The 23,187-nt window shown below is 40.8% G+C and overlaps 1 protein-coding gene across 1 annotated transcript; it reads right to left on the minus strand.

Moving 5' to 3' along the window:
• Positions 1-6,570: 6,570 nt before the first annotated feature.
• LOC117346550 (pancreatic alpha-amylase-like) lies at positions 6,571-22,973 on the minus strand. The gene is made up of 10 exons (XM_033916305.1): positions 22,806-22,973; positions 21,066-21,212; positions 15,567-15,764; positions 13,323-13,553; positions 11,127-11,260; positions 10,921-11,043; positions 10,461-10,560; positions 9,787-9,908; positions 9,571-9,696; positions 6,571-6,946 (listed from the first exon to the last, which is right to left on the minus strand). Exons 1-10 carry the CDS (start codon positions 22,971-22,973, stop codon positions 6,757-6,759), a joined length of 1,539 nt encoding a protein of 512 aa, XP_033772196.1. The 3' UTR covers positions 6,571-6,756.
• Positions 22,974-23,187: the final 214 nt, after the last annotated feature.

Consider the following 23,187-nt stretch of genomic DNA (forward strand, 5'->3'; position numbering starts at 1 on the left):
CCAAGAGTGTGCAAATAGCAAGGGAGCATGGCCTGGACAAGTTTTAGGTGGGACAAGGACATGACAAGATCAAAGATATTTACCCCTTAATTCTATAAAAAGCACAGAAAATTGCACATGTAAATATGGGCATGCAATTTAATTCAATAAGTTAATTTGCACCAATAATTGGCATTTTAATAAGCAATTATTAAGAATATAAGAATAGCCTTACTGGGGCCTAGATGCACAGAACATGGTTGTTAAGACCGTGTGAGTCACTGTTGGCCAATTTTTTGGACAACCCTGGAACAGCGATTAATGTTTCAACAAGTTTGCATGCAGATGATTTGTATGGAGGTTTGCCCTAACCCCATCTGATCAGTCACTGTGAGAATGACTTTGACACATGCGCAGAGGCGGTTTGGGGAAGCCTGAATAGCTGAGTGGCACAGATGCCAAAATGCTAAGGTTAACAGATCACTGCAATGTAGTAACATTGTAAATGACAGCAGATAAAGATCTGAATAGTCCATCCAGTCTGCCAAAAAGGAACTTCCTTAGACTCCTCCCTAAGGAAGTCCATGATTGGCTCAGATGCCTCAGGCCTTTCCCAAAAGGGCGACAGCAGGGGAAGGATGGTGGGGGGAGGCTGACCCGACCCAACTGCGGAAAGGGGATCTGAAGGAAGGAGGGAGTGGGCATACCTCCTGCCATTTGGAGGGGTTCAGGGAGGGAGGGAGTGCTTTGTCAGGGGGGGGCTTTTTTTTCTTTTTTGGGGGGGACCAGATATTTTGCGTGTGTAATACACGCAAAATATCTGTGCCATTAAAAATAAAAAATTTAAAAAAGCAAACAGCAGAAGCCCTGACAGCAGTGACAGGAGGCTACATCTGCTTTCACTACTGTCAGGGCTCTGAGCATGTCTCAATCGCTCACTGAGCAACTGAGTCACTGAGTTTGCATGCAAATGATTTGCACCTCCATGTAAATCATTTGCTTGCAAACTTGATAGCGAATCAATCGCTGTTTGAAAATTGGCCACCAGCGATTGAGTCACTATCTTTAGTGAATATGGGCCTTACTATTTGCCTGAAAGTGGTTAGGCACCTACCACCCAATTAATTTTAAGCCAATTATGAAGTTTTAATTGCTTGTTATTGGCAGCAATAAAGCTTTTTTAATAATTAAGTTAGGCACCTAGATTGGCTGGGCACACTGATCTTGGTGCCTAACTTTAGGTATCTTTTAAAGAACCAGGGTCTAAATGTTTAGAGCTGCTGATTATTGACCTTGCTGCCTCATCTAGTACATCCTGACCATTCTGTTTTAACCCAATATTAGGAGGGTCTTGAACCCAATATTGAAAAGCTCTCTACCTATGATAGAACTCTCTGTGTCTAGAAAAAAGGTATTTTACAGAGCCCCTTTCTGATGCCTCTAGTTCCCCATACAATTTGTAGTAACTACAGCTCCACCGACCCAAAGAATTAAGGAACTAAAATCTTATGGATCAGTTTCAGGTTTCAGAGCAAATATGATAAAATCAGAGATAGTCAACATTAATTTAAAACAAGAGGAAATAAGCAATCTCCAAGAGCAATATCCCTTCAACTGGAACCTCACACCAGAACAGCTAACATAAAATATTCCCTGACACTAAGGAGAAATGTTAAAGAGGACGTGGGGATAAATGAACTTTTTACCATATTTAGTGGAATTTAATTATGATACAGCCATATTGGAAGAAAAAGAAGCAGTTCATTATTCACATGACTAAGGAGGATGTTATATCTCTCATGGTAGTTCATGTAAAAGATCCAACACTAAGACTGAATAAAGAAGAAGTAAATTTGGTGGGTTATACTTGTACAATAGTTAGACTAACATTGGTCACTGTGTAGAAGCGGCCTCACTCTCCATCTATGGAAGGAGTTTCTATTTATACTATGGTAACTCTAATGCCATTGAAAAATTAATTTCTAGATAAAGATAGAATGCATATATATTGGGGGCATAACAAAATATTTAATTTGGTTTGGGGCCCATTGTCATCCTTTGATAATTCAACATAGTTTCTTGGTTTTCAAATCTTATGTTTATTTTTATGCATGTCCAGGATGGGGTGAGTGGGAGGGGGGGGGAGGGGTATATTTCTGGTTCATTTTTTGATCAAATTGTTGGATGGGAGGGGAGGGATAGTTATTATCTTCATTGTTATTGATGGAATTTAAGTGCTTATTTTGTTATTAATATATATGTAATTTATGGCACTCTATATTAGTTTTGAAAATTAATAATGATTAAATAATAATAATAATAAGTATAACATTAGCGCTTGGCCACTCTTCAATGAAGGCTCTTAATAAATTCAACAATTCATCAAGTCACTAGGACTCGAACATGAGTCCACAGCACCTAACATAACATTAGTAATGATAAGGGAAGAAGGGGGAACGGAGAAGCCGAGGAGGGTTTGGGTGGATTTATAGTCATAGGACACAAAAGCACGGTTGCAGTATGTTTGTAGCATAAACTTTATAGTGAAGTGAGTTATGGGCAAATGTATAAATCTTTAACAGAAGAAAAAAAGGGGAGCGGGGGATGAGTGAGTGGGTAATCAAAAAAATGTTTACTGTGATATATTTATGACGCAGTGAAAGAACAATGGTGTACCATATGTAGTTACAAGTTTGACTAATAAATATAAATAATTTGGTTCCTAATTGTTTATTTCCACTTTCTGTGAATTTCATGTTGTTTTCATCTGTTAATTTTTATAGCTATGCTTTGTATGAATGAAAGAACTTTTTTATGCACACAGCTATTTTAACATATTAATGTGTAGATAAAATGTGGGCACCTAGCTTGTACATATACAGTATAAGTTTGTAGATATCCAAATGAACCAAGTACATGCTCACAAATATACACACCCCTAAGACATGGGGAACAATTTGGGTTAAGCTGAAGTAGGACAAAACTTATACCACATTCTGCCACTTAACATATACATTGAACTCCAGATTAGAGAATGACACGGGGAAAAAAATCTGTCCCCGTCACTGCACCGTCCCCGGCCCCCCATCCTCTGCACCGCCCCGTCACTGCCGTTCCCTTCACCGCCCCGTCACCATCACCGCCATCCCTTTCACCACCCCGTCACTGCCACTGCCATCCCATTCACCGCCCCATCACCGTCCCCACAGCATCCATATAAGCCTTAGTACTGCAATATTTAGCTTATTCTGGCTGCTGAACTAGAGAAAGAGATGTTCAGCTGGCAGGTCTTTGTTTATAAATTTTTATCAACACAACTAATATACTACTTTATCTTAAAGCAAAAAATAAATAAATAAATAGAATTTTTTTTCTACCTTTGTTGTCTGGTTTCTGCTTTCCACATCTTCTCATTCAATTCCTTCCATCCACTGTGTGTCTTCTCTCTGCGTCTTCCATTTGCTGTTACTGTGCCTCTCCCTTCACCCCCTCCCACAATTGGTCTAGCACCCATCTTCTTCCCTCTGCTCCCCCATAGTCTGGCATCTGTCTTCTTCCCTTCCAGCGTCTTCTCCCCACTCTGCCTTCCACATTTCCCTTCAGGGTCTGTTCCTCTCTACCCTCTTTCAATGTCTGTTCTATTCCTTTCCACCACCACCCTTCCCTCCTTCCTTTACCATCTGTTCCTTTCTACCACCCTTCTTTCATATCTTCTATCAGTCCCCCCACCATCACTAGCAGTCTCTCTTCTCCCTTACCATAAGCAAATAGAACTTCTGAAAATTATATTGCTAAGGCATTATTTCTAATGCCTCAGCATTAGACATCAATTTTATAATTCTTACTGTCTGCTCTGATTTCATTCACAATTTGGTTTGTGTTGTGGCTGAGGATTCCATGAGGCATTTAACCTTTTCCTGTCTCTTGAACTGTGATTTCAAGTTGATTCCTTCAATAATGGAGTCTCACGGCAGTAGCAGTTTTCTCTTTTGGGCTCTTTTAACAATGTTTAAGGGATTTCTTGTACATTTGGTGCTGGTCTTCTTTGATGAGGTCACTTCAGAATCTATTTCTAAGGAAGAGAAACTTTTTCCCTTTCACTCCCTCCTTCCTTGTGTGAGCCGGGAACACGTGGTCCCCGCAGCCCCCACTCGCACGCCGGCTCGATCGTTTAACCACCTTCCTCTCTCCACCTCACCTTAGTTTGCTGGCTTTCTTTTTCGGTGACCGGCATGCTTTCAAAGAGCCGTGCACACATGGCTGCTCAAAGTTCAATCTTCTGCTCTGCTGCAACTTCCTGTTTCTGGTTGGGTCAGAGCAGAAGATTGAATACTGAGCAGCCGCGCATGCGCGGCTCTTTGAAAGTGTGCCGGTCGCCGAAAAAGAAAGCTGGCAAACTAAGGTGAGGTGGAGAGAGGAAGTTGGTTAAACGATCGAGCCGGCGTGTGGGTGGGCGTGTGGGGGCTGCGGGGACCGCGTGATCCTTGATGCCTCACTGCGGTGACAAGACCATTCACCGCTCCACGGGCCTTGTCCCCATCCCCGCAGAGGCTGCTATTTTTCATTCCCCGTTTTGGCGGTAGCCGCGGGTAAACCGCCACCGTGTCATTCTCTACTCCAGATTTTATTTTTGGCACCCAGATTTGGGTGCACGCTCAAGATGCATTCACAACTTAATTGACTAACGAGCTGTTAACTATCATTAGCTTGATGCTAACAACCATTGACAATAATTGGCACAAATTAGGATTTGTGCATGCATTTGACTGCGCGCTATTCTATAAAACTGAAAACTTCAATCCCATAGCACATAACTCAAAAAGGGTGTAGCTCTGAGAGAGGCATGGGCAAAGCATGGGTATCCCCAAACATTGGACATTGTCCCAAGGAGCGAACGACATGGTGTCTCCAACACTGAAACAGCAAACGAAACCAGGAGAGTCACCTCCACAGGTTAACAACATACAGACAGTGGAGATGTCCAGAGACACAGGTGTGTGTAGTGGTAAAAACACTCGGCTTTATTGATATGACGTTGGACACCAGAACTGACATCACGTTTCAGCAGGCATAAGTCTACCACCCAAATTTAGGTGCCCTTTAGAGAATAGTGCTTAGGGCACAATTCTATAAACGGTGCCTAAACCATAGGTGCCTAAAAAAGTGGCATTTGCCACACGTCAGTCTTAAATTAGGTACCATTTATAGAATTGCGCCTAGCAGTGGCTAAAGTAAACTTAGGTGTCGGTAGGCATCTGAAACTTAGGTGCACCCTATTTATGCCAGAGTTTTCTTGGTCTAAACACTGGCATCTAAGTTAGGTGACTACCAATGCCTAAGTTCAAAACAGATGCTTATATGCAAAACATGCCCATGATTCACCCATGATATGCCCTTAATCACATCTACTTTATGGTAGGTGCCTACCTGAAAGTGATAGGTGCCTATGACCCAATTCATTTTAATTTAAGTCAGTGAGGTGCTAATTGCTTGTTTTCAGCACCAATTAAGTTTTGTAAATGATTAAGGTCCCCTTTTACAAAGGTGATTATCAATGGGCATCATAGCATTTGTCACATGGCAGCTACTACCACGCCTTTGTAGAAGGGGGTAAGTTAGGTGCCTAGATTGGCTTAATGCTCCAATCTAGGTGCCTATCTTTAGGCATCTTTTATAGAATCTGCCAGTTAGTGCTAAACTTTTCCGTAGCCTATTTTTCAGCACCATTTATAAAATTCCCCCCTCCTCCCATATATCCAAGTGATGATGGATAAATAAATACCAGATGTAGCTTTAAAACATTTAACCAGCCATTCTGTCACTGAAAATATCTATAATTTTATATAGCCGGTATATATTAAAGGTTATATGGTGGCTATGCCACTGAGTATTGATGTCATGATCTTTCTAAAACTATAAACAGCAAAATAAATTGACCCTATTCTCTCCACAAGGAGAACACACAAGAAAACAGAAAATTGTGGAGAGTTGATGTCCAAGCAGATGGCTTTATTGAAACAAACAAGCAATCCACATAAATACATCTAGGTCCGGAACCTCTAGAAACATATGGACCCTACACAGTCCGTGTTTCGACACTATTGTCTTCTTCAGGGGTCCCTGCTGGTCCCAAAAGTGAACTTGTGAATTAAAACAAAGGGTCTCTTCCTTGAAAGCGAACCGTTCGAAATAACAGAGTTGTGCTCCAAGCTCCCAGGCTCGAAAATCCACAAGTTCACTTTTAGGACCAGCTGGGACCCCAGAAGAAGACAACAGTGTTGAAACACTGACCGTGTAGGGTCCATATGTTTCTAGAGGTTCCAGCCCTGGATTACTTATTTGTTTCAATAAAGCCATCAGCTTGGACATCGACTCTCCACAATTTTTTGCTTTCTAAAACTATATAAATTCTTAATAAGATAAATCATACTAAAATAGTGTCAATATTAATTAAAGTAGAAATAATTTAGTATATAACCATTATTGAACAACCTTTATTTTTCTTTTAGAAACTGATTTCAGAAGACAAGGATAAGCACAAAACCTGGTCATGGTAGTTTATTGCTTTACAATAGGAGTATATAGCCCAAATGTTTTGTTTTGAATAATTTCAAATGTCATTAACAGGAATTTTTTATTGTGTCTATTTTTTTTTCAATACAGGAACAATATTACTAGTAGTGCATACTCTTTTTTCCTGTCAATTTGCGCCAAAATCAACATTAAACAATATAGGAAATGTTCTCATGCCGTTATAAACAAATGCACATCCTTCGTTTACAATTTGGAATCGATATGAAAGGCAACAAAAGGATCTTCTGCACTGCTGCTTATCTGAAAATATGCTGAGCCATCACTGCCAACTTGGATCTGATGTCCAGTGCAGCGTCCGTTCTCCTTCTGACCGGAAATGATATCACAGTAAGTGCCACCGGAAAGACCAGTTTTCAAGGTTACATCCAAGTTCCTATAGAAAAAAAAAATGAATGAGCAAAATCAATGTTAGCTATTTCTTTGACATTAAAGCTTCTTCATGTGATTTATAAATAAAATATACAATTGGGAATACAAAAAGTATTCCTTTCTTACTCTTCCTAAGATCCTTTGTTGAAATTTCTGGAAAAGTTCCTTTGAAGATTTGAGGAACTAAATCTATTTCCCCATCCTGTGTCTATGGAATAAATTCTTGTAAATTAGGGCTCCTTTTACAAAGTCACGGTATAGGTTTCTATCACAGGCTGGTGAGGTAAATGCGCTGATGCTTACTGGAATTCTATGATCGGCCCAAGGCATAAACCTCTACCGCAGCTTTGTAAAAGCCAGCGTTAGATACTTACTCATCTACTTCCACTAATATTAATATACAGTGGAATCTTGGTTTACGAGCATAATTCGTTCCAGAAGCATGCTCGTAAACCAAATTGCTCATATATCAAAGCAAGTTTCCCCATAGGAAGTAAGGGAAACTGCTTTGATTGGTTCCACCTCCTCCCCCCCCCCCGAGGCTACCGGCACTGCTCCATTCTCCCCCCCTTGAGGAATCCGACACTATTCCAAACCCCTCCCCGCGATCCGGCTTCCCCCCCCTGCGAACCGGCATCCTCCCCCCACTCGCATTGCCCCCCTCCACCACGATCCTACTTCCCCCCCCCTCCGAGCACGTCAATGACACTTCCTTTACTCGACTTGGCACCAGTGCCGGTGCCCGAAGATCCTCCCTCTTCTGGCGCGGCCTGGGCTGGGCGGTGCGTCGGAGATCCTCCTTCTTCTGGTCTAGACTGGGCTGGACTGGCTTTGAGCATTTGCGCATGCTCAAAGCCTTCTGGTCTCGCTCTCAATCTCGGAGAGAGCGAGACCAGAAGGCTTTGAGCATGCGCAAATGCTCAAAGCCAGTACAGCCCTGTTTATAGAATTGCACATTTCTAAAAGCTAACATATTCCCCTTAGTAAATTCAAAATAAAATATTATTTTCTATCTTTGTTGTCTGAGTATTTGACTTTTCCATTTGCTGTGGTCCCAGTGTCTCTTTTCTGTTTTTGTCTGGTCTTTTCCCCTAAATTCTCAGGGCCTTCTTTCCATTTCATACTTCTTCTCTCTCCATGTCTACTGTCTTCTACTCTGCTTCTCTTTCCATTTTGTTCAGCATCTCCCCTTAATGTCCCTGTCCGTGCCCTCCTTCTTTGGTCAGCATCTGCCCTCTCAGTGTTCCTATCCTCTCCTATATTCATCATCTCCCTTCTGTGTCCCTTTCTTGTCCTGCCCAGCATTTCCTCTTCTATGTCCCTTTTCCTCACCTGGAATCAGCATTGTCCCTTTGTGTCTCTATCCTCTCTCCTTCCAGCATGATCCCTCTGTGCCCCTGTCCCTAATCTCCCTCATGTCAAGCATCTCTTCTTCTCCCTGTCCCTGTACAGCACTCTCTCTCTCTCTCTTCCCTTCCTTTGACACCCTATCCTGGGGCCATTAGCTCTACTTCTCTCTTTCCACCCTTCTCCTGGGTCCAGTGTCTCTCCTACTCTCTTCCATCCAGCATCTTTTACCTTCACTTATCCTCCTCCTCACTTATCCTCTCCCTCTTTCCTTCTCAACACCTCTTCCCTTTGATCTAGCATCTATCCTTCCCCTCTCAACTCCAGCACATCTTCCTGTTTATCTGCCTTTCCCTCAGTCCTTCTCTCAGGTGCAACAGAGCAGCACCACTCTCCCCCTCCCTCCCTCTTGCAGATCCAGCTTCTCTTCCTTCTAATTTCTTTCTCCATCTCACTCTCTCTTCCCCATGGATCCAATATTTTTGCCTCTCCTTCCCTGCAGTCCGACTGTCTTTCTAACTTGCCTTGATCACAATCAACAGCAGCACCAAGCAATTTCAACAGGCAACCTCAGAGCCTTGGCCTTCCCTGTGACATCTCCAGCCTCGTCTGATGCAACTTACTGTTTCCACATGGGCTGGACATGTCACAGTCAAGGCTGAGGCCCTGAGGCAGCCTGTTTTAATCACCACAGCAGCACTAACGAGGACCAAATCAAATTTGAAGAACCATCAAGCTGCAGAGGGAGAATCAGGATTTGTGGGACAAATCCATCTTACCAATTGATTTTAATTTATTTAAATTTATGATATACTTCCTTTCAAAGCTGCTTAAAGACATAACAGGACACTACTAAACAGATAAGTGCTGGTAAGAAGGATTTCAGTGGCACTAACTAGAAATTGCTAATGGAATATGTTGTCCCCTGACCACCTTGGCGCTAGCCGGAGAGTGCCGGGACAGTCTATGAGCAGAGTTTTGACAGAATTGGAGGCTGTCCTGGACAGCAGCCACATTTAAATAACCAAAGTTAAGACAGCAAAAACACTGCTGCTACTTCTGAGTTGGGCTGAAACAAAATATTCAATACCAGATAATATCAGGATACCAGCGCTGAATATCTGGCTTCATTTTAGCTGCCGTAGATGATGTTTTACTTTACTGCTGACTGCTGAGGTTAAATATTGGGCCCATAGGTTTTGGCCTGTGATATATTTATCTTGCTGCGCCAAGTCAATAGGGTTAGGAAGAGCAAGATTATAAATGTTTCAGAACACTTACCAATCATCATTATTAAAAATGACAAATCCTTTATTGCCACGCCCAAATGCTATTTGATTACTTCCATTATCCCACCAGTTTGCAAAGGACTGACCATCAACAACATTACGAAAACCGACCATGTTCCTAAAAATAACAAAAATCATTCATTTTGGGATATATTTCTCAGACTGAAGTCTTTGCCAGGATCATGCAGGCGCCAGTGATTTACTGTACCTTATCTGACGCCACCTGTGCTCACAGACCCAGCCATTTCCACAGGTAGTATCTGCATTGATTGCAACAGGCTTGGTAGTTCCATCTGAATAACTCGGTGGGCCCATCCAGTCATTCACATCCTTAGCATTAAAGATAGCAATAAAATTAGTATAATATGCTTGCACAAAAATAACAACCTGAAAGGCAATATTTTTGTTTTAATTCTCTTTTTTTTTTTTTACAAATCAGCAGTATTATGTTGCACATAACCATCCCAATTCTCTAACCACAAAGCTGATCGCTGCAAGGGAATCTGCCTGCTGCAAGCAGCTTAGTGGCAGCGGCAGGGAACCCCCATCCCTCCTGCCGGCTTATTTGTGTTAGGGCTTGGGGGTTCAGATGATCACTCAGCTCAGGAAGACTTCCTTGCCTTGATCAGTTTAGCAGCCACATCTAATTAAAATGTAAGCCAGCATTTCAATGGCCTATATTTCATGTGACTAGGGCCGCTTAAGCTCACCTAAGGCCCCTTCCCGCAAAACCACGCTCTCGCCCATCCTTGGGCGAGCTTAAGCATCCCTATAATTCTCCCTCAACTGCGACAGATGCCTACAATGTAGACAGCCAGTCTCGGGTTGTGATTTAAAAAAAAGAAAATAAAGCATGCGTCTTGATTAACTGATTGGACCTACCTTCCCATTGACAAAATTTCTGGGCCAACGGAAACTTGACATAACACGTGTAAAGCCATAAGGATGAGCAAGCATGAAACCAACTCCCATTTTATACAATCTGTACAACAGAATGAGAAAAATGAAAAAAAAAACAACAACAACCAAATATTGAATTCCAGTATAAATATTCTTTATATATGTATATATATATATATATATATATATATATATATATAAAGTTATATATGGCCAACTGCAACTAAAAAGACTGGCATCAATCAGACAGCTATAGTACAAATGAAAACCTGAAAAAGCTTGAGAGAACACATGTCATTAGTTTCTTTCAAAAAAATATCAAATCTGACTTTAGCCAAATATCTAAAGGTATCCAATTGCAATGAAAAGGCCTTGCTACAGAAAACACATGCATATGTCAACATCTCAACAAAAGCATTCTGTTGTGGGAACAGTTCTCTACCTTGCATCAAAGAATGTGAGAATGGAAGCACCTCCAGCTCCATGGCCTCTCTGGTTGTCATGGTTATCCACAAAGACCAGCGCTTTGTCAGAAGGCATGAAACTCCACCCTTCTCCCCAGTTCCTAACCATACAAAAGAATGATTAAGCCCTGGAGACAGAATAGTTTTGGATCTGCAGTAGTAGACAGCTAAAACATTTTCTTACTTTAAGTATGCCATTTTTTCTCCATTCCACCTGCGTATAACATTGCCTAGTTTGGCACCATATTTAAATTCGGTAACCCGACCAACTCCAAAATATTCGCTAGCTGAAATAGCCTCTCCACCTAAATCAATAACCTTGGGAAAAATTTTAAAAAATGATGTGCAGTTATTGTAATGAAAGAAAGGAATCTTGAATTTAATCACAAAGCAAGACTTGTATGATAATACAAGGTTGTTACTACATTAATCAGAGTTAATGAGCCAAGATCTTCTTCTACATACCTCCAAGGTCCCTAAGGTCCTCCCAAGGAGTATTCTTAATCACACCTTTTCTAAAAGACATCACTTGATGTTACACCCACCAATGAGCCTTCTTTGAAGTAGCTCCCATACTTGGGAATATATTGACTAAAAGGCTTCACCTCAAATCAAAGCTATCTCTGCTTCAGGAAGCAATTGAAAACTTGGTTCTTTCCCAAGCCTTTAATGGAAGAAGCAACAAACTAGCCAGTTTTAACCTCACAAGAACTTACACCAGTAAATACTATACTTTAGCACAATGATTTCAAACTCAAACCCTTTGCAAGGCCGCATTTGAGATTTGTAGGTACTGTACTTGGAATAATTTCTTATTAAAGAAATGACAATTTTGCATGAGGTAAAACTCTTTATAGTTTATAAATCTTTCCTTTTGGCTAAGTCTTAATAATAATATTGTAATTTATAGCTAAAGACATATGATCAAGAAACTGTTTTATTTTACTTTTGTGATTATGATAAACATACCGAGGACCTGAAAATAGTACCTGGCGGGCCGCATGTGGCCCCTGGGCCGCAGGTTTGAGACTACTGCTTTAGCAGGACTTGCTTATCCATTCCTGACCTAGCTGAGATCATTTTCATGCACCATTCTGACTCCATATGCAACTTAGCTCCCTTATTCTCTAGCTTATGTTACTCTACTGTATCTTACCTGTCTATATGCTCATTCTTCACTTACATTCTGCTGGTTATTAAGATGTTTTATTGTATATTGTGTTGACATTGTGAATAACCTACACTTCCATAATAAGTATTCTTTTTTGAATATTTTTCTGTTGATATTGTTTATTGAGTATAAGTGCATTTTTAAAAAATACATGCCACTTGGATAACTTTTTAAAAAAAAATCCTGTCATGCTAACTGCTTTTATTACATTCTCTGTCAACAAATTCCAGTGTTTAATTAAATGCTGAGTGAAAAAATATTTTCTTGTTTTAAATTTACAATTTAGTTGTGTCCTCTAGTAAACAAGCATTTAATGTCTACCCATTCTGCTTCTCTCAGTATTTTATAGACCTCTATCATATTCCTGTGAGTGTTGGAGCATTTAGCACTCCAGGCCACAGAAGTCTCTACCGCTGCTTAGTAAAAGAGGTCCTTAATCTCTCTGCTATGGTATTGTCCTCCCTGAGTGCCACTTTCACTCAGGGAGACAATACCATAGCAGAGAGACCAAAGTCTCCAGAATACAGCCATTAGGTTAATCTTCAGATTGAAGAAAAGTGATAAGATTACACCTTACCTATGTGAACTGCACTGGCTACCTATAGAAGGGAGAATACTTTATAAATTATATTGTATACTATTTAAAATACGTTTTGGAGAAACTCCAGATTCTATCTCAATTCTTTAATTTTTCTAATAATCCATCATTGAATCTGAAAAATAATGACACTTTTCAGTATCCAGTCATTAAGAATGTAAAATACAATAGATCTTTTAACTCCACATGGGCATATCAAGCAGGAAAACTTTGATTAATATTAACCAGCAATCTACATAATTTTAAGATTTTCAAAAAACACCTATCTATTTAAAGAATAATTCCTAAATATTGTAATACTATTTAGCAATTTGTATCTTCAGAATTATTTATAAATCACTGTGAATTTCATGGAGGTATTGGCAGTATATAAATAAAGATTGTATTGTAAATAAATGTACCTCTATATATAGCTAAAAAAACAATCAAACAAGGAGCTAAGGTAATAATTGTATAGTAAATAATGTGTTTTGTGCAGTTTTTCTGATTTACCATTTGTATTACACTATCGAAGTATGAAAATCAATAAAGATTTAAAAAAAAAGAAACCTAAGCAGCTTGATTCTGCAAAGCAAATGAAAAAAAAAATGCCTCCCAAAACTATAGCTTACCTCCTGGAATATGAAAGGTTTTGCACCACTGGGGAACCACTGTGTATTCAACATGTGCAATCTGTCAAAAATTGCCTTCATGTCACCAGGCCACATGTGTTTGGATGCATCAATTCTGAATCCTGCCACTCCAATGTCAATGAGCTTGTTCATGTACTCAGCAATCTTTCCTCGCACGTAGTCCTTTTCAAGTGCCAGATCAAGGAGACTAACAAGCTTGCAGTCTCGAACCTGTGCAAAATTGAATAGCAAGCCAGTGACTTATCATCCAAAACATAGGCCCTCTTTTACCAAACTGCCGACAGGTCTGAGCTGTCATAGCTTTACTTTCTGATCAGTGACTGAGCGCTGACTGGATCAGGCACTGACAGCTCTCAAGTAAATTTAGAGATCCTCCTCTCTGCGAACCTCATTTGCATGCGCTGTTTATGGAGAATGAATCACCTTTTTAAAATTGTTACAAGAACGGCTTTGACAGTGGTCCATCCGTTTATTTTACTGCAAAGCTTTGAGAATCTTCCCCCGGTCTCCAAATAGCTGGATCAGCAGCAATGCCAAAGTGGAGAAAATTTCAAGCAAGAGATTTTGGCCCACACTTCTCAACCCAACTCATGCCCTGCCCTATTCTATTTATGTCTTAACCTACAATTGCCCATTTTTGTAAACACTTCAATGCCAGCTCTACAATCCCAAACAGCTTCAAACCTCACAGATCACACTTCCTGCCTATTAATCTCACAGAAGGAAGTGCTGGCTATGAGATCTGAAAGTGCTCATGGTCAATGCAAAGAGAAAATCTGAGGGGTTGACTCCCAAGTCACCCAAGTATCTTGGGCATTTCCTGTGGGTGTTTTCAAAAAAGAACTTACTGAACTGTTACTGAGTGATGTGGTTTGAAGATACCTCCATGTTCTGATTTCTTGTTATATGTTGGAACAGAACGGCAAGATTGGACCCACCAGTGACTGTTTTGAACTGATCCTGTTTTCAAAGTTATAGTTTATGGAAATAAATGTGAAAAAAAAGATTTATCCAGAGGTATCAAGAGCCATCCACTCAAGAGAACATAAGAATTGTTGTTGTTGGGTTAGACCAGTGGTCCATCTTGCCCATCAGTCCACTCACGCAACAGCCCTCAGGTCAAAGACCAGTGCTCTAAATGAGACCAGCCTCACCTGTGTACATTCCAGTTTAGCAGGAACATGTCCAACTTTGTCTTGAAACCCTGGAGGGTGTTTTCCCCTATAACAGACTCCAGAAGAACGTTCCAGTTTTCTACCACTCTGGGTGAAGAACTTCCTTACGTTTGTATGGAATCTATCCCCTTTCAATTTTAGAGAGTGCCCTCTCGGTCTCCCTACCTTAGAGAGGGTGAACAACTTGTCTTTATCTGCTAAGTGTGTTCCCTTCAGTATCTTAAATGTTTTGATCATGTCCCCTCTCCAGGGCAGGATTAATTATTCGAGGGCCCCTAGGCAAACAAGTACACTGGGCCCCCCCTGGCCCTGTCCTGCCCCCACCCCACTCATGCCCTGCCTCTACCCCAGCCATGTCCCACCCCCATTTATCTTTTTTCATCTGCAACTGTTGCAGCAACTCTTTGCAGCTGCCGGTCCACCCCCTCTGAAGTTACTTATTCAGGTTGGTTGATGGTGATGCCGGGGGAGGGTGGTGTTGTCAATCTCCTGGGGGGGGGGGCAGCACTGCCGATCTTTCCTGTGGGGCCCGCGTTGCCATGGGAAAAAAACAAACAAACCGAGTCCTCTGTTTCATCGGGCCCCCCTGACAACTTCGGGCCCTAGGCACGTGCCTACTTGGCCTATTGGTTAATCCGGCCCTGCCCCTCTCAGTCTCCTCTTTTCAATGGAGAAGAGGCACAGTTTCTCTAATCTCTCACTGTACGGCAACTCCTCCAGCCCCTTAACCATTTTAGTCGCTCTTCTTTGGACTATGTAAGGCACAGAAAGGTACGCTTCAAACACTAAAATGGGGAAAATGACAACAGGTAAAGGGCAGATTGCCTACCAAATCTGCCAATCCTTACCATGTACTCTCACTTCCTCTCCCTTAGGGATCCTCTGTGCTTGTCTCACACTTTCTTGAATTCAGATATAGTCTTCATCACCACCTCTACTGTGGAGTTGATTCATGCATCCACCCTTCTGTTATTCCAGTTTTCCACCATATTTAAACCCAGCAAGATATATACCACATCACCAAACACTAGTTCTATAACATGCATACCTGGTTTGCATCATTATAGTTTTCAATCTCTCCACTTCCAGTTTTACATTTGCCATCATTGAAATCCCAACCTGAATAGGGGACAGCTGAAAAATCTCTGCTTCCTGCATTGAAATAGCTTCCACAGGTACTATGAGTTCCAGAACCACCACCTGATCCACACATGTGATTAATTACAGCATCCACATATATATTCACCTAAGTAAAGAGACATAATTTATTTTATTTTTTTTAAGTAAAAGATTCATCTTGTTTTATAAACATATTGATGTACCTCGTACATATAATTTGAAGGATGAGTTAAACCATTAGTGCTGAGATAAATATGGTTCACATTACCCAAGGCAGCTTTACTGGAGCCATAAAATGTTGGCCGTCATCACGTGGACATTAAATTCAAAGATAAGCAGCTTTTTCCCCACTTTGTATATAATGCTAAAGTATAAATAGACTTGACTATTTAAAAAATTTTAAAGTTTGACATGTTGTGAAAGACTGGAGAATCATATCTCAATGTTGGGTTTTTTTTCAGTCAATGAATGAATTAATGTAATAAGCACATTTGTATAGGTGATACTTATATAAGCTCTGAGGCTTTCCCCCCCCCCCCCCCCCTGAGATAAAATATCAGCTTATCTAGAGGGCTTTTTTTTTTTTTTTTTTTTGCAATTTGCTGATACAAATTTTATGTAAAGTATTGGATATTGATTTCTCCATTACTCCTTTTACCTATATTTGTCATATTATTTGTTCAACATCTTTAAGGGCCTCTTTTATAAAGCCATGGTAATGATTCCTGTGCGGTAAATGCAATTCAATTCCTATGGGCTGTATCACATTTGTTGCTGTGGGACTCATTACAGCGACTTTGTAAAAGTCGCTGAAAATCTTAAATTTTTAAAAAATGTTTTAGTAAAGGGATTCATGGCAGCAAAGTTTGAAAATCCTTATGTGACGGGATGTTGAAAATCTTTATATCACTGAATGTTAACTGTATAAAGAATTTTCATTGGGGACAAATTAATTTGATACTGGAATCTTCAATTCCATTATCCTATGAGAAGGTAATCTGTGGGACATTATTAATGACTAAACCTCCATTAGAAAGATATAAAAACAGATTCTTTCTCATTATGACTGGGATAGCCATGCAGAAGATTACTAAAAACTTGAAAAATTGGGACAGACTTAAATTTTCCTTTTGTTGGGGATCTTTATGTTTATGTTATAAATATGAAAAAATGAACTCAGAAATATTGTGTCATAATAAGCTATATAAATTAATATGGGATCCATTGATGAATTTTGTTAATTCTGATTAGTTGAATTATGCCTTTATTTTCTATTTGATTTGCACATCCAGGGAGGGAGGGGGGGTTAATATATTTTGTAGTATTCATTGATCAAATGTAAGTGCTGTTTTCTGATTTTATAAGTATGTATAATTTAATGCACTTTGTTTCTGTTTTTGAATTAGGGTGGGGGTGGGAAATATTTTGTAGTATTCTTTGCTTGATTGTAAGTGCTGTTTATTAAGTTAATTGTATGTATATTTCATTGCACTGTTCTTGAATTGAAAATTAATAAAGATTTATTTAAAACAAAAAAAAATTCATAAAATGCCAGCATGGATAATGTAAAACCTTTATTTCAATAACAATGTTATATGGTTAAAAGTTTTGTGCTGTTAATGGGGCACAATTAAGGACAGCCTGGGGGATGGGAAGAATTGGGGGCTTCAGGACAATTCAGCTAATCTCTGGATAACTTTATTCATTCAAGTGAAACAGGCAAACAACAGTAATAATTCTAAATGGTTACGTTATACATCTAAATTTATGCAAGTATATTCAGCTGTTTTACTTCTCGATATAGACTGGCTGAATATATGTGCATAACTTTGAATGAATAATTTACTCATTCCATCTGAAAAGTCACCTCATGTTAATAATAATAATAATAACAGCTTATATACCGCAATACCGTGAAGTTCTATGCGGTTTACAAAGATTAAGCAAAGGTACAAATTGATTGACTTTAAGAGGGGAGGAAGAAAGAGGGTTAATAGGACAGGAAATCCATTTTTGAGGAGAGAGTGATCAATAGAACAAGTTAATCGCTATAAAGGGGAGAGAGAAGAAAGGATCAGTTGTCTAGATACTTTAGGAACAGGTGTGTTTTCAGACGTTTCCTAAATTCCTCATAAGTAGTGGGCGAAAGCAATTGTTCTAGGTCTTTACCCCATGATGCTGCTTGGTGTGAGAGAAGATGTTCATGGTCCTTATATCTGTAGTTATACATCCTTATTAAGACAACTAAGCTTTCAATAATTACATTAATTGACAATTTAAATGATATGGAGGATCATTTTCTATATGTCATCCAAATTTGAGTTTGGATGTTTTGCGGAAGATGCACAGAAATCCAGCCCCAAGCATGGCCATTTTCAAAACTGCAAAACGTTTATCTTGGGTTTTTTTAATGGCCATTTTTCAAATATGCGTCTACCTTTTTGAACCATATTTATAAAACACTTGCCCAAAAGAAAAATGCACAAAACAATCCGTTGGGATGTAGGAGGGTTTTAGTAGACTGGCCACACAGATATCCCAGCAGAGCAGTGGGCCACCTCAAGGGGAACAGCACTGAACTTCACTTCAGATCTCATCATAACCCCTTTAGATTGTGTGGTGAGCCCTCCCAAAACATACTGATTCCAACTATACACCACAACAATAACCCTTAGGCCTGCAGGTTGCACCTTTATGATGGGTTGACTACACCACTCACTTGGTTACTGCGGGAACCTGTTTGCTGCTCTACTAGGACATCTGAAGCTATCATACAGTTAGGTATGTACTGTTTTATGCACATCTTTAGGGGATAGTGGGGGAGGGGTGTCAGAGACCACTGGGGGAGTGTGGGGTTCATGGTTACATTCCTCCAGTGGCGATATGGTCAGTTAGGGCATCTTTTTTTGGCACTTTTGTGTTTGTGTACTGCTAGACTAAATTTTAAGAAAATGTTAAAAACTCAAATGTTTGTGAAGGCTTTTTTGAGTTGATTTCTGATGTTTATCGACCATTTTAAGAGTGTTGTTTTTTTGTAAATAACTGAATTATGTATGTTTGTTTAACATTTTATGCTTGTTACTAGTCATTCTTTTGCTTTTAAATTAACCAAATTCTGGAATGCTTTACCGCTTACATTAAGAAGTTTAGGTTCTTTTACTTTATTCCGGAAAGTTCTAAAAACTTTTTTGTTTGATAATCATTTTGGAAATTAATTATTTCTACTTTTCCTTGTCAAATTTATGTATTATGGATTACATTACTGTTAACCGGGTCGAGCTCCTCTTGGTTGATGATTCGGTCTATAAAACTAAGTTTTAGTTTAGTTTTATTATGGAAACCGTATAAGTAATATATGGTATATAAATTTTTTAATAAATTACAACAGATCTAGCCCTAAACTTCCAAACTGTGCCCTGAACTTATTTTAAAAAATGTTTCATTATAGCAGAAAAACATCCAAGGGGTTAGTCAAAAGGGATAACTTCCAGAATTAAACACAGAAGTAGTTCTGGTAATAGCTAGCCAAACTCAAGAAACTACCGCCTGAAGAGAAATCTACAAAGACTAGTCTTATAGCCCGTTAAATTAATGGGTGCTAGAATATGTGTGTGTGTGTGTGTGTGTGTGTCTTTATTTCTTTTTCTCTCTCCTTAGCCGCTTTCTGTATTTCTATCTTTCTTTCTTTTTTTTTCCTTGGCTGTCCACCACCACCCCTTGTCTGCTCTCCCTGTTCATTCTCCCTTCCTTTTACCTCCCCTGTGTCCTCCCCCACCCCATCACTGCTCACCTTATCCAACAGCAGCCCTTCTTCCTTTATTTTACCTCACCCCTCTTCCTGCTCCCTCATCCATCAGCACCTCTTCCTGCTCCCCCTGTCCAGCAGTAGGCCTCCCTTCATTCCCCCCCTTGTCCATCAGCACCTCTTCCTGCTCCCCCTGTCCAGCAATATGCAGTTCAACACCAGAGAAAGAGAAAAAACACTATACACTTTGGAATATAAAAAGAAAGCAGTTCAAATTTACAGTAAAACTGCATTTTCTGTTAATGAAATTAAAAATAAAATTCTTTTTTTCTACTTTTATTGTCTGGCCATTTTATTCATGTTTATCCCAGTTTCTGCTCTCTTCTCTCAATTTTCTTACTAGGGTTTTCAGTCTATCTGGCTCTTCTCTCATTCCTGTCTTCACTTCCTCTCCTACATCCATCTCAGACTTTAACCTTATCTTTCAGTTTTTCTCCATTTATTTTTCTGCATCTCTATCTGCTTCTATTTCTCCAGTTGTTTGTTTTTTTGGGAGGTTTTTTTTTTGGTTTTTTTGCTAACTCCTCCCTTCCAGCATCTTCTCTTTCTCTCTCTTCCCCCTTTATTTTCAGTCTTCTAACCAGTATCTGTCTTGCTCCCTCCATCCAGCATATCCTCTCCCCTTTGAGTCGCGGGTCAGGCTTGAGATATGAGGCTGGAAGCCGATTCCTCCCGGAAGCAGTCCTCCATGTTGTTTGCCGGCCGCTGAAAGGAGGGGGGAGTGCCGCCGCTGCCGCTCCTGTTCCTGTTCAAAGCGGCCTGCTTAGGTTCATGGGCGTCTGTTTTGAACCTCGCAGGCCGCTCTCCATATGGTAGCATGTTCCTTCTGACGTGATTGCGTCAGAGGGAACGTGCTTCATGTGGAGAGCGGCCTGTGAGGTTCGCTACAGCCGGCCGCGAACCTCATCAGGCCGCTTCAAACAGGAGCGGTAGTGGTTGGTGCGGGAGGGGGTAGTCGTCGACTTGTTCCGCGCTATGGAGGCGATCGTTGGCTGGCTGCGGTCCCGGCTTGGAGAGGGCAGGGTGCGCTAGCAGGCGGCAGCCGCCGCTCTGCAGGTGGAGAGCAGAGAAGGGCGCGCAGTTGTCTTGCCTCGCGTGAGGCCAGACCGTAAGTCGCGCATGCGCACTTCCTATGGGTCGCTACAGCTCACGGAAAACGGACCCACGCTTAGGAAGTGCGCATGCGCGGCTTACCGTTTTATTATATTAGATAAGTGCAATTAGTCATTGATATAAAAGTTACAACAGTTTTCTGATTGAATGCACAGTATCCGGTGGTTCGGGACTCTCAGAGTGCTGTGATGGTCCTGATGGCAACCACTGCTCGAACACTTCACTATGTTATCACAATACAGTTAATGGATAATTTTTATGTTTGAAAGTGTGTACTCTGTGATACAATGTAGTAGAAAAGCCTGCCCCAGTCCCATCCACTTCCCACCTCTAACATGCTCCCTTGATCAACAGCATAGATCTCCATTTAGAAAGCTAGCTTCAAAAATAGCAAATTGGAAGGGTTTGGCAAGAAATGCATCCATCTGCCCCTCTATGCCACTTTTTGGGACGTTCTTCCCTTTTGAAAATGAGCCCCTTAGCCAGGTAAGAAGCAAATGATTCTCTTACCCCAACATTGTTGCATCGAGTAACCATGTCTCTGAATTGTTGTTCATTGCCAGATCTTGTACAGAGTTTGTAACTGATTGGTTGATATCTCTCCCACCATGGTCTTGAAGGGTTTGTAATTATAATATTTTCATTTGGAGGAGAAACCTGTTAAATACAAGTATAAACTAATACAACAATACCTTTCCTAATAAACATTCTTATATCAAACAGATCTTCTCTATTCCTCTCCATTCCTAATGCAAAGCTTACTACGCCGTTAAAAAAATCCGGGCTTGAATGCAAGGGGTGGTCTGCCCAGGGTGCTGTCTTGGTGGGGGGGCACTGGCACCCCTCCTCCTCTCCACTCCCACTCCTTCCCACTCCTCCCCCCTCCCGCTATGCACGTGCCTTCACTACCCCCCTCCCCCACACCACATAGCTCTAGCTCTGTGCCAGCACGAGCATTAACTCCAATCTGCTGCTTGCACTGGTGTCGGCTCTCCCTCTGATGTCACATCCAGGTCCCGTGCTTAGGCGGCAAATTGGTGATGCTGCTCATGCCAGGGAAGTTAAAGAAGTACAGGAGAAGGGAAGGGGTATGTGTGTATGCATGGCAGGGGTACAGGGGAGACGCGGGGGTGGAGAAGGGAGTGGCGATGGCACCACCCTCACTATGCTACTGCTTGAATGTACTGCGAGAAACTTCACTCATGGCTCTTCAATTTCACTTAAAAAGGTACGGGGAAAGGGCGCACGTGGAAGGGGGGGCGGGGAAGAGAGTGGGGGAGGGGTGCCACCGCCCCAGGCACCACTCATCTTCACTATGCCACTGCTTGTAATGAAAAAAGAAAGCTAAACAAAATGAAAATAACACAGGAATCAAAATGAATCAACATTTTGGGGCTCCGTACCTGTACTGGAAAGATTGTTTTAACTAAACTGGATGGTCTTCATTTCCTTGCGCTATCAAATGTCTTATACAAAGAAAATTGAAAGGTTATACTAGTATTCTATAAAACAGTGGTTCCCAACCCAGTCCTGGAGGACCACCGGGCCAATCGGGTTTTCAGGCTAGCCCTAATGAATATGCATGAGAGAGTTTTGCATATAATGGAAGTGACAGGCATGCAAATCTGCATGAGAGAGTTTTGCATATAATGGAAGTGACAGGCATGCAAATCTGCTCCATGCATATTCATTAGGGCTAGCCTGAAAACCCGATTGGCCTGGTGGTCCTCCAGGACAGGGTTGGGAACCACTGCTATAAAACAAAATAGACGTATATGTTCTTTTATAACATAGACTTCTCTCAGGTGCCTTCTAGTTGCCCTTTTATAGAATTACCCTCTGTATGCACACTATAATATATTAATGCACTTTTTTTTTTGTAAATCATTTTTATTGGCAAACAAGATGCAGGTAACAGAACAGGCAGCCATACACAACAGCAAAGAGAAAGAACTGGTTGCCAAAGCTGAAAAAGCCATATACAAAGGTAAATACAAACAAGAGGACGGCCAGTAAAGCATACAATAATGTGGAGGCCAACCCATGAAACAGCATGACTGAAAAGAGGCATCCTGCACACCCACAAGTTTCCATTTTCCAATTCAAACAATATAAACATAATTAGTGCGCATTAATAGCAAATAGGGCACACTACCAAAATGAAAGGAAATGACCGCAAATATAAATCAAATGGAAGAGGAAAACCAAAAAAGATGAAAAAAAATAAAATGGCTGGATATCGTTGCTCACTTGCACACCGCCAAACCCATTAGGTGCCAGATAGCGTTCACATTCACTTGCAATATCTTCCCAGCGCCATTCAAACAAGTGCACAATGGAGGTTCTGCCTGCCTTTGTGTTCGAATTGTGTTGGGCAGCGCAAAGGCCAGCGGTGACAAGGAGAAGGAGAATCTTCATTTTCCTAGTTGGGCAGCGAAGTACCAGGCACTTGTCTCTGGCTTTTTATAACACTGCAGGGAAATGAGCCACTAGAGCGTATTACAGATTGCCAAACATCTATCATTGCTTTCTGAAAATGCCACAGCTGAAGACATTGAAGAAACTCTCACGGTTAGATAAACTTTAATGGTATTTTGAGCGAGAGTCAAAACTGGCAGCTGAAACGTAATGT

This window comes from Geotrypetes seraphini, chromosome 12 (genome assembly GCF_902459505.1).
Source record: "Geotrypetes seraphini chromosome 12, aGeoSer1.1, whole genome shotgun sequence".
NCBI classification, from domain to species: domain Eukaryota; kingdom Metazoa; phylum Chordata; class Amphibia; order Gymnophiona; family Dermophiidae; genus Geotrypetes; species Geotrypetes seraphini.